The sequence below is a fragment of the Artemia sp. Qi Xiang Cuo genome, chromosome 4 (assembly GCF_049724085.1).
Source record: "Artemia sp. Qi Xiang Cuo chromosome 4, ASM4972408v1, whole genome shotgun sequence".
Taxonomy (NCBI): Eukaryota; Metazoa; Arthropoda; class Branchiopoda; order Anostraca; family Artemiidae; genus Artemia; species Artemia sp. Qi Xiang Cuo.
In genome coordinates this window covers 63,770,844-63,787,345 of record NC_142797.1, presented here as the reverse complement: position 1 = coordinate 63,787,345, position 16,502 = coordinate 63,770,844, and the positions used below count along the sequence as shown (strand labels likewise).

Sequence of the window (16,502 nt, the reverse complement as noted above, 5' to 3'; positions counted from 1 at the left end):
ATTCGAATCTTAGATAAGACAAATTTTAGACTTAGAGATGACTAAAAACTTTTTAGTCTTATAGAAGACTAAAAATTGAAAGTAATAAATGTAAATTTAAAAAACTCGTTTTCAAAATGGACTTAAAAGTAGAAAATATTTTTTCTCTATGTTTTTCATTCGTTTTCCTCAATTCCCGACTTTTTTCATCTATGTATTTGTAAGTTATATTAATATCAATGTTATGTAAGCCCAATTCCTTATGCCCCCCTCGGTTTCATTAATATTTGACTATAAAAAATACATTTATGTTTTTATAACCATTTAAAAATATTAAAAAAAAAAAAATTTTAATCACTTTTTAAAAAATATCCTCTACTTTTTAAGCCATTTTGAAAACAAGTATAAAAATAAATGTTTATTATTTTCATTTTTGAAAACTTCTTATGCATTGAATTTTTCATTTACTTTTTCCATTAATCATATCCAGGTTAGGGTAAGGTTTCTACACCTCAATTTTTATTCTAAAAAAAAAAAAAATCCCTCATATCAATTAGGATGTATCCTAGAGAGAAAAATTTAGATGAGAAAATAACTTCAGTAAAACTGAATCTGCAGTACTGTCCCGACAAAACTGTCATAGAGACCCTTTAATTATATAAGAAACAAAATAAAGGGTTGTTGTTTCAGTAATTTCATAACTATTAACGTTCACTTTCTTATGAAATTAAAGTTAATTAATGTAATTGACTAAAAACATAACTGCATTGATTGTCTCCTCTGGGGTTTATACCTTAGTATGAGGTAAAGGACGTAATGTCACTTATCGAGGATACCTATTATTCCTTCATGACTTCTGTTTTACCCGATTGCCCCCACCATCCACCACTTCCGGTCGAGGCACTTAATTGATAATAATACAAAGTTTAACGTAAAATTTGCAAAATCTCGTGTAAGGTGTATCATACATTGTCGTAACGTTTGTTAACTTGAATAGAATTGTTGCAACGTCCCCCCCCCCTTCTTGCGATTAAGTAAAAAGTAGTCTCTTTTATGAAAGCAAGAAGCAACATTAAAACTAAAACGAACAGAACATGACGGGGAGCTACCCCTCCTCATTACCCCACCCTTCGAGCTAAAGTCTTTTGGTACTTTTAAAAAACTTCTGATTCTAGTTGTTGTTTCAGGAGTCGCTCTTAAAGAATTGGGACAAAAAGTCAGAGTTTAGCGTAGAAAGCGGGGTATTGAAGAGGAGGTAGCCCCTTTCATATATGGAGTAATTTCTGTTTGGTTTAAGTTTTAATGTTGCTCCTTATTTTCAGCTAAAAACTTATTTTTTTATTCAGTTTCTGATGGTTTTCAAAATAATACAGGGAAATCTGCCTCCTCCTCCACGAAAATCCTCCCCTCCGAAGAATTCCCCCATGAAAAGTTCCTCCCGCGTAAAATACCCCCTCCCCGGAACCCTCCCCCCTCGGACAGTTCCATCCATATTGAAATTTCTCCCTGGAAAATGTCTTGTGAACGGTTCCGCCTGAAAAATTCTCCTTAGCATGCTTTCATTTCAAAAAAATACTTGTTATTTATTTAATTTCTGATCGTTTTCAAATCATGCCAGGAATCCCCTCCGTGGAAACATTTCCCCAGAATCCCCTCCCCCAATAGAAACTTTCTCCCGATGAAAATTCCCCTGTGGAGGTTTTCTCCCGAGGGATCCCCTTTTCACGGAAACCCCTCCTAGACAATTCTAACCAGCTGAAAATTTCCCCTAGACAATTCCTCCCGGACATTTCTGCATGCAAAATTTAACCACCCAAGAAAAAGTAAGACAAATCAAAGGGATTCGTATAGACATTCTGGCAAATTCCCCCCTCCCCTCCCTGGAAAGTTCACCCCAGAAACTTCTCTTCACACAGAAAACTCTCCCGTTGAAAATCACCCCCCCCCCCAAAAAAAAATATCTGTATACTTCTCAATAACTAATACAATATGTAAACAATGGGCACATTTCATAAGTTACAGTCCTTTCTCTCGGGGGCTTAAAGGTCCATTTCATACCCAAAGGAATAGTTATTGGACCTTTCAACTATGTTGAACCTAATGGCTATCTCAAACTTTTGATCGGACGACTTTGGGGAAAAATGGATGAGGGACGGAGGCTAGTTACCCTTCAATCTTTTTTGTCACTTGAAAAGGGCTACAAGAACTTTAAATTTCCTTTCGAATGACCCCTCACTCGATTTTCTTGGAAAAAAAGGAATAAAAAACGAACAAATAAACGCATACGTGATCTAGAAACCTCTATGGTACGGGTCTCTGATACGCTGAATGTGATGGTGCGATTTTCATTAAAATTCCTTGACTTTTTAGGAGGTTCCCCCCACCCCTTCAAAATTCAGGCAAATTTTCTCAGACTGGCAGCTTTGGATGGATAACATTAAACTTAATGAAACTTAAATATTTGCAATCAGAATGAAAAGCCAATTCTTTTGATGTATCTATTGTAATCAAAATTCCTTTTTTAGAGTTACGGTTACTGTTGGGGCGAGTCACTCCTTACTTACAATTCTTTACCACGAACTGGTTGATATTGCTACAAAGGATTTGATTTGCCCCTCGTTCAATAATCTTCTTGCAAATTATTTTTTTTTGTATTTTTTCACGTTTGATTAGCATATTGCAATTATTAAATTCCGCTCAGTAGCGTTTATTCAAACCTATTAAGTTAATTATTTGCATATTATTTGTCAGAACTTAATAAGCTGCATTTATTCTTTTCTAAACAGAAATTCTTGGTGTATTTATCTATCAGGATGAATTAGAAATCTTCTCGATATAACCTTTCTCAATAGGTTCTATGGTGCTGCAATGTTTTTAACTCTAAAAATTTTGTTTTCATTTCTATTGGTTTTCAAACTACTAGTTGTGGTATAATAGGAACAATATAAGCGTAGAGAGAGTAAAAATTACACCACTAGACTCTGACCATTTATTCCAATTTTCAAATTACTCGCATAAAATTAATTTTTCTCATGGCATTCAATAAAACCTAATGATTATGCTTTTTCAATAAGTAATTACTATTAATTACAATAAGCTATATTGAACTCAGGGTTGAATTTGGTCTACTCTTTATTTTATTTTTATTAGTTTGCCCCGTTGTTAAAAAAATGCGAATCTTTCTGTTTTATTTGAAACTCTTTTGGTTGTATAAATAAACATATTGTAAGTTTTCAACAATTTATTAAAATTTGGCCCTCAATGTTTTGACTGCTTTCCCCAAGCTGCAAACAAACGAGGTCCAGGAGCTTCAAAAGTGTTTATTCCAGTTTCTCAAAATAGGGCCCTAAATCGATTATTCAAGGATAATAGTTCAGTTCGTCCGAGGATTAAACTGGAGAGACTTTTATCTGAATTGATGCCGAGTGCTAAATTCCCGGGCCATTTAATGCTTGTGTGTTTAGAAGATGAAAATCCCCAATGGATGTTTATTGGAAATGGATTATTTTAAATGAAAGTGTTGATTTGGATGTTTATGGTGGATTTAGTGAGTATTTTCTCAGCTTTGTTAGCAGTAGCATAGTTAAGGAGGATGGGGGTTGGATTTTAGGAAGATTTCGAACATTGATCTTAGCTGTATGTTTTTTATTTAATTTTTCCCTTAAGGATGTTTATTTAAAATCGATTGTTCGAAATTGTTGAATCGCTTGACTTCTGAAATACTTTGAGCGTCTGGCCGTTGTTTATTTTTATTTTATTTTATTTCTTCCGTCAAGGATGTTTATTTGAAACTGATCGTTCTAAATTGTATTGTATTGTGTCAGATTACTGACGCTTCTTGACTACTAATGTTCCTGCGTCGGCCCTGCAGTATGCTGCAGCGGGTTCGAACTCTGAGTCCCGTATTACCATTCTGAGATCAAACCCGGTGCACCACCATAGGATTTATTGTTTTAAATTTTTGATTTAGATGGTAAAGGGGTTTTAATAACCGGTTCTTGAAACTTGTTTAGGCGCTTGGGTAGGCCTACTTGTGTCTTATAGCCACCACACTCAAGTTCTGTCGAAAAGTGAAGTTTGGTTATCGCTAATGAAATAAAACAAAATATGATGAAAACACAATACTCTATCAACAAAATTATTAGCCCAGACCGCGTTATATAAATACGTAACCTAAACTAACCTAGACCTAACCAAAATACCAACTAAATATTTAATTAAGATATAGCTACAATGTAGTTTCTCACCGAGCCGAAGCTAATATTGTCTGATATAAAGACCATGAAAACCGGTTATTGGCTCATGTTCACGATACGAGATCTTGAGTGTGGTGGCTATAAGACAAAAGTACCGGGGCTTGTTAAGAGTGATATAATGGGAGGAGGAGGGTTGAGAGCCCGACCCTTGAGTTCTGAAAGACTGAACGTCTGACCATTGCATAGAAGACGTAGCCGTGTTAAAGACCACAGATTCGGTGTCCGCTTCCATATCTCTTCAAGCCGATCTTCTGGAGATTGAGAAAGGTTCTAGTGCTTAAATAGGCAATTTTAAGGTTTATGTTTACTGTGAAGCATGCAATTTTGCGACTAAGCTATATTTGTAACTTGCCCCGAAAGGACAAGAAACTTCATTAATTTCAGATCAGCTGTCTCCCCCTCTGCTTCATAATGTACGATAAGTCGGATTTATATTCTTCCAAATGGCACAATGTAGGGTTTAAGCCCCTTCTCCGTATTAATTTGAACGTTATAAAATTTGGGCCTTTTATAAGAGTCAAAAGTTATCAGAGGGCAACCAGCCTCTCCACCAAGGCCTTTTTTCGCCAAAAGTGTACGATCAGAATTTTGAAATGTGCTTGATGGTTGTCAAAAAGGAATATCAGTAATATCTAAATAACGATTCAGGGTATCAAGTTGAAAATGTCAAGGTATGATGAAGAGAGATTTGAGGACAACTATCCCCCCTCCTTGCTCTTTTTATGGGTCCCCTCTGGCTAACACTGATCAAAATTTTGGAATTGTCATTTTGTTAAAACTAGTGCAAAGGTCTAATAGATGTACATCCTGGGATGCTATGCCCCCATAGCCCTGAGGAAGGTTTGTGAATTATGCCACTTGTCCATTGTTTACATGCAGGATCTATCATTAGGAAAAGGAGAAATACTTGATTCTGGGTGTATTCGAAAAGGCTAAGGGCATTAAGGTCAAACTTTGGAGAATGTTGAGGGGTGTGTTATCATAGGCAGCGCTCTAGCGCTACCTAAGTAAAGAACGATGTGGGCACAATTTTTTCTTTTTCTTCAGCTGGGCACTTCGTATCGATGGAGTTGTCGTAGAAACTTCGAAAAGGGCTCATTCGATTGAAAATTGGAGTGGCTAGGGCCCTTTTTAATGGTCGAAAGTGATTGTAGGGCAACTAGCCCCCCCCCCCCCCCGACGCCCATCATTGCCCCAAACACATCCAATCAAAATTTTTAGATAGCCATTTTGTTCAGCGTAGTTGATTTCCAGATAGAAAATATGTTTTTGAGGAGGACACTCCCCCACAACCCTCAGGGCACGGGTTGTAAGTTATGTCCTGAGGGCATATAAGAAGGATGTTGGCACAATGTACTATGTATTATTTTTTCCTTTAGAGTAGGACGCTTCATATGGAAGGGGTCGCCGTAGAAACTTCAAAAGGGGCTCATTCGATTGAGAGTTCTAGCGCCCTTTTTAATAGTCAAAAGTGATTGGAGGGCAACTAGCCCCCCCACGCCCATCATTCCCCCCAACATATCCAATCAAAATTTTGAGATAGCCATTTTGTACAGCGTAGTTGATTTCCAGATAGAAAATATGTTTTTGAGGAGGACACTCCCCCACAACCCTCAGGGCAAGGGTTTTAAGTTCTGCCCTGGGGCCATATAAGGCTTTTTATAGAAGGCGCTGTCGTAGAAACTTCAAAACAGACTTATTCGATTGCAAATTCGAACGGCTAGTGCCCTTTTTAATAGTCGAAAGTGAATGGAGGAAAAACTAGCAGCCCCCCTCCCCTCTCCCACGCCCATCATTTCTCCAAACACATCCAATCAAAATTTTGAGATAGCCATTTTGTTCAGCGTAATTGATTTCCAGATAGAAAATATGTTTGTGAGGAGGACACTCCCCCACAAACCTCGAGCCAAGGGTTTTAAGTTATGCCCTGAGAGCATATAAGAACGATGTTGGCACAATGTACTATTTTTTTTTCCTTTAGAGCTGGGCACTTCATACGGAAGGGGTCGTCGTAGAAACTTCAAAAGGGGCTCATTCGATTAGAAATTGAGAGTTCTAGTGCCCTTCCTAATAGTCGAACGTGATTGGAGGGCAACTAGCCTCCCCCCACGCCCCTCATTCCCCCAAACACATCCAATCAAAATTTTGAGATAACCATTTTGTTCAGCATAGTTGATTTGGAGATAGAAAATATGTTTTTGAGGAGGACAATCCCCCACAACCCTCAGGCCAAGGGTATTCAGTTATGCCCTGAGGGCATATAAGGTTTTATAGAAGGTGTTGTCATAATAACTTAAAAACAGGCTCATTCGATTGGAAATTTGAAGGGCTAGTACCCTTTTTAATAGTCGAAAGTAATTGGAGGATAACTAACACCCCTCTCACACCCACCATTTCCCCAAACATATCCAATCAAAATTTTGAGATAGCCATTTTGTTCGACTTAGTTAGAAAATTAAACCCCCTATGCCCTATGTCAGTAGAGTGCTAAGTTATACTTTGCTTGGTTTATGTTCCTTCCCATACTATTTGCTTGGCTTACGTTCCTTCCCATGCTATTTGCCTAGATTACGTTCCATGGCACCTTTCCAGAGCATGTACTTATGGATTTGGGTGGATTTTGTTCCTTCCTATGCTATTCTAAGGGTTTATGTTCTTTCCTATGTTATTCTAAGGGTTTATATTCTTTCCTATGTTATTCTAAGGGTTTATATCCTCTCCTATGCTATTCAAAGGGTTTATATTCCTTCCTATGCTATCCTAAGGGTTTATGTACCATCCTATGCTATTCTAAGGGTTTTTGTTCCTTCATATGCTATTCTAAGGGTTTATTTTCCTTCCTATGCTATTCTACGGGCTTATGTTCCTTCCTGTGCTATTCTAAGGGCTTATGTTCCTCCCATATTATTCTATAGCGCTATGTTCCTTCCTATGCTATTCTAAGGGTTTATGTTCCTTCCTATGTTATTGTAAGGGCTTATGTTCCTTCCTATGCTATTCTAAGGGTTTATGTTCCTTCCTATGCTATTCTAAGGGTTTATGTCCCCTCCTATGCTATTCTAAGGGTTTATATTCCTTCCTATGCTATTCTAAGGGCTTATGTTCCTTCCTATGCTATTCTAAGGGCTTATGTTCCTTCCTGTGCTATTCTAAGCGCTTATGTTCCTTCCTGTGCTATTCTAAGGGTTTATGTTCCCTCCTATGCTATTCTATGGTGCTATGTTCCTTCCTATGTTATTCTATGGGACCTCTACACGTGAGTAAACACGTTTTGCTTGCTTTTCCTTGGTACCTTTCCAAACGAGCGGGGATTCCCCACTAGTCCCTAAACATTGCAAAAAGCAAGATATTTATTATAAATTTGGAACAATATCAATCTATTGAAATGGTTAACGATAACAAACATTTTTTCAACCAGAAGGGTTTTTTAAAGCACATTTAGCATGGCGTGTTTTATTTTTTTTTTATTTTTTTTTTGGCAATTTGCATTTTTGTCTGATAACAGGTACCATTCATTGCGATCATAGCTCTAAAAAAAGGGTGTGTGTGTCGTTTTTGTGTGTTTATCGTCTCTGTGTTTGTGTCGTCATAAGATTAGACAAGAATTGCCAATGAATTGTATGATATTGAATTGTAGAGCCAATGAATTGTATTTTCCATAATTTTCTTACAAAAAACTAGAGTTTACGGTCAAAAACCCTTTTTAGCTTAGATTTTACGGAAATAGTTTTATTTTTCAATATAAAAATAGACTTAAGTTTCAGATTTGAACCATAGAATTGTATTTTCCATAATTTTCTTACAAAAAACTAGAGTTTACGGCCAAAAACCCTTATTAGCTCAGATTTTACAGAAATAGTTTATTATACAGTACACATCGAAGAAGTAAAGCTATCCGTTATTAAAATTCTTTTCTTGCCATCTACATCTCTCTTACTATCAACTTTTTTAGTATACTAACGTTAGACTCTATTTCAAACTGACAACACTGTTCGAACACCACTTGCGTATTATAGAGAACACATCGGAGAGGTAGAGCTAGGTCAACTCACAATGTCATTCTATCATCATTAACCATTTTCATAGATTTATGTTGTCCCAAATTTATAACAAATTGCCTGAGTTAACAAGCCCTCGTTAGACTCTATTTTAAACTGACAACAGTGTTCAAACACCACTTGTGTATTATACAGAACACATCGAAGTATTCGCGAATGCTAAACCCTTTCTTTTCCACCTTAATAGGATCAAATTCGCAAATGCTAAACCCTTTTTTTAGAGCTATGATCGCAATGAATGGTACCTGTTATCAGGCAAAAATGCCAATTGCCAAAAAAAAAATAAAAAAAAAATAAAACACCCAGTGCTTAATTTGCTTTAAAAACCCCTTCTGGTTTAAAAAATTTTTTTTATCGTTAACCACATAAATAAATTGAGATTTGTCCAAATTTATAATAAATATCTTGCTTTTTGCAATGTGTAGAAACTAGTGGGGAATCCCCGCTCGTTTGGAAAGGTACCAATAAAAGGCAGGCAAAACGTGTTTAATTACATTTAGAGGTCCCATAGAATAACATAGGAAGGAACATAGCGCTATAGAATAGCATGGGAGGGAACATAAACCCTTAGAATAGCATAGGAAGGAACATAGCGCTATAGAATAATATGGGAGGAACATAAGCCCTTAGAATAGCACAGGAAGGAACATAAGCCCTTAGAATAGCATAGGAAGGAAAATAAACCCTTAGAATAGCATAGGAAGGAACATAAACCCTTAGAATAGCATAGGAGGGGACATAAACCCTTAGAATAGCATAGTAAGGAACATAAACCCTTAGAATAGCATAGGAAGGAACATAAACCCTTAGAATAACATAGGAAGGAACATAAACCCTTAGAATAGCATAGGAAGGAAATTAGTGTTATAGAATAGTATGGGAGGAACATAAGCCCTTAGAATAGCATAGGAAGGAACATAAACCCTTAGAATAGCATAGGAAGGAACAAAAACCCTTAGAATATCATAGGAGGGGACATAAACCCTTAGAATAGCATAGGAAGGAACATAAACCCTTAGAATAACATAGGAAAGAACATAAACCCTTAGAATAACATAGGAAGGAACATAAGCCCTTAGAATAGCATAGGAAGGAACATAAACCCTTAGAATAGCATAGGAAGGAACATAATCCATCCAAATCCATAAGTACATGCTCTGGCAAGGTGTCATGGAACGTAATCCAGGCAAATAGCATCGGAAAGAACGTAAGCCAAGCAAATAGTATGGGAAGGAACATAAGCCAAGCAAAGTATAACTTAGCACTCTACTTATGTCTTTACTGAAAAAAATACAAATGAATGTGCATTGTCAGTTTAATATACATATACTGATGTTTAGTAATCAAAATGTTAATATTATTTGGTTTATTAAAGTTATAAAAGTAAAAACATTTATATTTTTTTTTCAGTAAAGTGCAAATTTTGTTCTGGCCTTGGAAAGGCATAAGGGTTTTCTGCCCAACTTATGATAATTTCTGCTCGTTTTGAGTTTGACTCGGTTATTTATTGTAATTTCTGCTCGTTTTGGGTTTCCTTTATTTATCAATGCTGATTTGTGGTAGTTTCACGCTTGGTAGATTATTTGATTTTATTTTTGCTATTTTTTTTAATGGAGTTCTTTACTTTTCTTTGAAAAACTTATTTTGTGGAAAAAGTTTTTTTTAATTAATACTAAATCAAAAGGCACAATGTTCATCCAGTTTATGAAAAGGGGGATCTTCAATGAATGGGGATGTTGAAAAGTGGTTGGAGGACTACCAACCCTCTCCTATGCCCTTTTTAGTTGCCCTCCCTCCAAAAATGTTTGATCAAAATATTGAAAAAGACACCTTATTTAAAATAGTCAGAATCTCAAATAACTATGCTTATGGGGATGACATTACCCCCACGGCTTTGGAGAGGGATTCCAAACACAATAAAACACAATATGTGCGTGGTGATTGTCAGAAGGACGTATCATCAATATCTAAGATGCAGCTACTAAGTCATCTGTGCTTTACTGAAAACAAATTATATTGCAAATATTCATTTATACTTAAAATTTTAAATTGATGAGCTTTCAGTAATGAATATCACTATAGTTTTCAACAAAACGCAAATGACGCACTACGTTTTACAGTTACGACTTTTACAGTTAGGGAATGAATACGACTTTTACAGTTAGGGAATGGGTAAGGGAGCAGTATCCAATTTTTTTTTTATTATTGATATTTGTTTGTTTAAAGTTTGATTTGAATATTGATTTTAAGTTTTACTCGTTTTAAGATTTATCTTTCATTTATATTAGTACCTGTTGTATGTTTGTTGACCATGATTGTTTATTTAATTTTGTACGTTTTGGGTTTCATTTATTCTTTAATAGTATTTCTGATATGAATTTATTTCTTTAATAGTAATAAGAATTTATATCTGTTGGTGTTTGATTTAATATGGCTCTGAACTTTTCTTTGAAAAACTTACTTTTTCGTATTTTTTTTAAAAATTAATTACGTTAAAAGAGCACAAACCATTTAATTTTCAGCTCGTTGAGTTTTCTTTTGATATTATATGCCCACGGTTTCAATAACATTAACACTGTAATGAAACAAAAACATATATACAACTGCGACTATCCTTGTTGGAGAAACTAGGAAATTATTTTTATAAATCGGGGTGTAAACCCTTTGCCCTTAATGTCTCAAACATGTTCAGTTTAATGGTCTGATTAACATCAAGATCTCACTTTTTTTCGGGGGGGGGGGGGGTCCCTTTTGAAAACTAAGCGAATTTTTTATGCTAATAATTTTTACCGCTTTTTATTAAAACCAATTAATTTGTATATTTTAATCGGCTCAATACTTTTTTTTCCGCGTACCAAAGAAACTTTTTTTAATTGTTTGTTTCTTTTGACAAGGATCGCTCTTTATTTATCATTCATTACTGTGAACGGTTAGATGATATATTTCCTTTTCTGCCAAAGATGTGAGGAGGCGAAATCGAACAGATACTTATCTCGGTTTTATGTGGCAGTTCCATAAATACTAGCTGATATCAACAATAGCAAATTGACCCCATTTTTGAAGGATGATAAAGTGGCAATTTATTTCAGAGGGAGCCTGATATTGTGAGGGAGAATAGCATGGATTGGGAAGAAAACGCCCAAAATAGTCGAGCTAAAGGGAAATTTTACAAATTGTAAAAACGTTTAATTTATTTTGAGGGACGGACCCGAAGCCACCCTGAGTACATGACCCAAACTTGGCACACATATCACACTAAACAGAAAGAAATGCTGGACAGGAGGGGCATGGGAGGCTACCCCAAGATGGGTACCCTAAAATAAATATGATAAAAAAAGATAATATATTTTAGTGAAAAAATAGTTTAATATTCAATTGTCATTGGTCAGTGTACAATCGTTAATATTTCCTTCTTTAATTTTAGCTGAAATTTCCGGGATGAATGAATTAGGGTTTAACATTCAACTTGTATTTGTTTGAAAATAGTGGTATTTGTGCTTAATAATTAATATTGCTATGCAGCTATTAATAATAATTAATAATTGTATGCCTCCCAAACTGGGGATCGGGTGAAATTTGGAAAGGCTCATGAAAAAGACTAGCTGTTTTGGCATTTTACCCAGGGCACAGGCAGTTTTTCATTAATATGTTTTCAGTCGAGTATCAAAAGGAGGTATCTCCATAATTGTAGATTTCCAGATGAGTAGAAAAAAAACTTTTTTATGCCCCTCCCCCGATAACCGTAAAACCAAAACAAATCAGTATGGAAGATCAATACATATCAATTCATTTTTGCTTCATGGTAATTGGACGGAAAATAGTAATGTTGTGAGGCTTTTTTTCTGCTCTTCAAAAAATTTACAATTATTGAGATACGCCCTTTTGATACGCGAATGACGGCATGTGAATTAGATAAACTACCTCCATTTTTATGGAGGTCTTCACTAGTTTTACTAGTAAGTCTTCACTTCACTAGTTTTGTTTTTAATCATTTTTTTTTTCCTTTTCCCTTCATTAGCTCATTTTCATAAAATAATAGACACATGTAATTTCCTCAATAGCTTGGGAATGTTAGAAAATAAGCGCAATAGGTTTGGTAATGTGTCTAGGCTGGTCCCTTTGTGCAAATCCAACAATGGGAGCTTAGGTTCCCAAAAGATCAAGAAAAGACGGAAACTGAAATCCAGATAAATGATCCTGAAATCTATTCTATAGACACAAATGATGGCTCTAAAGCCTAGCAGGTTTTTGATTCAAAGATTTCATGTAAGGTCCGTTCACAACGAAATTTTATTAATACTAAGATTTATTGAGTTGAAATTTGAACCAATCAGGTTCCTCGCGGAATTCTCTGATTGGCTAAAATTTTTTTATAGAAAATGCTGATTGGCTAAAATTAGCGCTAGCTAATTTGAAGTATTGGTAAAATCTTATTGTGACTGGCCCTATAAATGCCAGTTGTCTGAAAAATCGTTGCTCGAGTGAGGATAACATTTTTTTTTTTTTTTTAATTCCGAACAAATCCTTCAGATCAAAAATACCCAAAGAGGTTTTGATTCCTCTAATGAAAAAAAAATGTAAAACCTCTGATTGAGGCCTTTTGTGCCTTGAATAAAACTTATGAGTAAGGGCACTTTGAATACAGTTGCCTTGTGAAAAGGGAACCGATGTTGATGTATTTTTATAGAATTTTCATATTTATGGGTTACTTGCCAAGGGACAGCGATTTTATTTTTTAATTAGGAAAAAAGTTTCAGTTATACTAAATTAAAAAGAAGCTAATACTTTTATTGAAATTTTTTTTGTATTTCAAAACTATAAGTAAGCCTACAAGCTAGGGTTCTATACTGTAGCCTATACTAGGCTATTGGGAAATATGGCCTTAGTTATCAAACAGTTCGTGGTAACGAACTGTAAGTAAGGAGCGACCCGGCTCAATGGTAACCGAAACTCTAAAAAACAGGATTTTGATACCAATAGATACACCAAAAGAATCAGATTTTAATTCTGATTTCAAATATATAATTTTCATCAAGTTTAATCTTACCCATCAAAAGTTACGTGCCTGAGAAAATTTGGCTGATTTTCGCAAAAAGGGGGAAAGACCCCCTAAAAGAAACATATTCTTAATGAAAATTACACCGTTATATTCAGAGTATTCGAGAACCCTACTGTAGAGGTTTCAAGCTCCTATCTACAAAAATGTGGAATTTTGCATTTTTTGCCAGAAGAAAGATCACGGATTTGTGTTTATTTGTTTGTTTGTTTGTTTTTTTTGTTTGTTTTTCTCCACGGGTGATAGTATTGACCTAGTGGTCCTAGAATATCGTAGGAGGGCTCATTAGAACGGAAATTAAAATTTCCAGTGCCCTTTTTAAGCTACAAAAAAAAATGGAGGGCAACTAGGCCCCCTCCCACGCTCATTTTTTTTCCAAAGTGACCTGATCAAAATTTTGAGATAGCCATTTTGTTCAGCATGGTCGAAAATATGATAAAAATGTCTTTTAGGATGACTTGATCCCCCAAAGTCCCCAGGGGGAGGGCTGAAAGTTATGAACTTTACTCAATGTTAACATATAGTATTGGTTATTGGGAAGTATACAGACTTTTTCAGAGGAGATTTGTTCCGGGAGGGGGGGGATGGAGAGGGTCGGGGGCTATATGGAAGCATCTTACAATGAACGAAGGTGTCCTGGGGGCCGGGACATAGCTATGACGGGGGCGCCGGATTTCCCAGCATTATTAAAGAAAAAGATCAGGAATTAAATAAAAAAAAACAAGTTTTTCAACTGATCAACTGATTGTGATTAAGAGGTCATTTTTAAAGAACTGGAAAAAAAATTCGAACTATAGTTTAAAGAGCAGGGTATTGACTAGGGGGCGAACCCCCTAATATACGTGTTAAAAATTTATGAATATAGAAGTTCGTTACGTAAGTTAATTCTAAGTTACGTATATTTATTACTAATAAAAACGTTCGTAAATAAAATTAAACAAGTTTCGAGAAAGCCATTTAACCAAATATAATATGCAAATTTTGTTTTAATTATTCATGTACGGTGAGCCAAAATCAAAACCTGCATTAATTCAAAAACGTTCAAAAATTAAATAAAAAAAACAAGTTTTTTTAACTGAAAGTAAGGAACGACGTTAAAACTTAAAACGAACAGAAATTATTCCGTATATGAAGGGGGCTGTCCCCTCCTCAACGCCTCGCTCTTTACGCTAAAGTTTGACTTTCTCCCAACTCTATTTTTTTAAACAATAATTAAACTTTAGCGTAAAGAGCGAGGCGTTGAGGAGGGGACAGCCCCCTTCATATACGGAATAATTTCTGTTCGTTTTAAGTTTTAACGTCGTTCCTTACTTTCAGTTAAAAAAACTTGTTTTTTTTATTTATTAATCTACTAGATAGGGAGTTCATAGGTGTTAACAGTGCGATTTTTACAAAGTTAATCTTAGCCCGAATGCTGTTCTATATATATATATATATATATATATATATATATATATATATATATATATATATATATATATATATATATATATATATATATATATATATATATATATATATATATATATATAATGAGCTTTTTTAATAATAAGTTTTTCAAAGAAAAGTAAAGAACTCAATTCAACAAAAAATGAGCAAAAATAAAACAAAATTGTCCACACAGCGTGGAAGAACCAAAAACAAGCATCGATAAATAAATGAAAAACAAAGCGAATAGAAATAACAATAAATAGCCAAGGTAGACTGAAAACGAGCAGAAATTAACATGAGTAGGGCTCAACACACCTATGCCTTCCCAAGGCCAGAACATAAATTGTACTTTACTGGAAAAATATAAATGTTTTTTTTTATAACTTTAATAAATCAAATAATATTAATATTTTGATGACCGAATATCAGTATATGTATATTAAACTGACATTGCACTTTCATTTGTATTTTTTTCAGTAAAGGCATAGGGCATATGGGGTTTAATTTTTTCACTACGTCGAACAAAATGGCCATCTCCAAATTTTGATTGGATATGTTTGGGGAAATGGTGGGTGTGAGAGGGATCTTCGTTATCCTCCAATCACTTTCGACTATTAAAAAGGGCACAAGCCCTTCTAATTTCCAATCAGATGAGCCCTTTTTGAAGTTTCTACAACACCTATAAAAATCTTATATGCCCCCAGGGCATAACTTACAACCCTTGCCCCGTGGGCTCTGAGGGGGTTATCATCCTCAAAGACCTAATTTCTAAAACTTTAAATACGTTGAACAAAATGGTTATCTAAAAATTTTGATTGGATGTGTTTTGGGAAAAGGTGGGCTTGAGAGGGGGTTAGTTGCCCTCAAATCACTTTCGGCTATTAAAAAGGGCACCAACCGTTTGAATTGCTAACCCAAAGAGCCTCCTTTCAAGTTTATACAACAAAAATTTAAGCATAAATCGCAGATACCCCCCAGGCGTAACTTGCAGCTTTCACTCTGAGGACTGCGGGGGGAGTGATATTCTATTCGATATAATTCTGGACATTTCAACTGCTGGGGATAAAAGGGCTATCTCAAAATTTGTAGTGGGGGTGTTTGGATAATTGATGCATATGGTAATGATGCTAATTGCCTTCCGATCACTTTGACTATTAAAAAGGGCACTAGCCATTTCAATTTCCAATCAAATGAGCCCTTTTGAAGTTTCTATGACAACGCTTTCTATAAAAAAAAACCTATGTCCCCAGGGCATAACTTACAACCCTTGCCCTGAGGGCTGTCGGGGGGGGATATAATCCCTAAAGACATAATTTCCAGACCTTTCGGCACCCTGTAAGAAATTTGCAATCGCAGAATTTTGATTGAATGTGTTCGGGGACATGGTGGGGGTGAGAGAGGGCTAGTTGCCCTCCAATAACTTTCGACAACTAAAAATGGCACTATTCCTTTCAATTTCCAATCGAATGAGCCCTTTTTGAAGTTTCTACGACAACGCTTTTTATAAAAAAAAACGTTATATGCCCTAAGGGCATAAATTAGAACCCTTGCCCTGAGGGCGGTGGGGGAGTGTCCCACTAAAAAAACAGAATTTCCACATGGAAATCAACTACGCTGAACAAAATTGCTATCTCAGAATTTTGATTGGATGTGTTTGGGGAAATGGTGGGCTTGAAAGGGTTGTTAGTTGCCTTCCAATCACTTTCGAGTATTTAAAGGGCA

General features: G+C 35.5%; 1 protein-coding gene across 5 annotated transcripts in view; it reads left to right on the top strand.

The window, feature by feature from the left end:
- The window catches only part of Gprk2 (G protein-coupled receptor kinase 2), a 205,007-nt gene that overhangs the window by 48,220 nt on the left and 140,285 nt on the right, over nt 1-16,502 (top strand). For 2 of the 5 annotated variants that reach the window (XM_089088484.1, XM_089088487.1), the window contains exon 2: nt 3,322-3,526. The exons of the other annotated variants lie outside the window; for them this stretch is intronic. In XM_089088484.1, coding sequence (XP_088944610.1) covers nt 3,460-3,526 — 67 coding nt within the window. In that variant the 5' untranslated portion in view covers nt 3,322-3,459. The remainder of the gene's footprint in view (nt 1-3,321; nt 3,527-16,502) is intronic. 5 annotated transcript variants of the gene reach the window in all.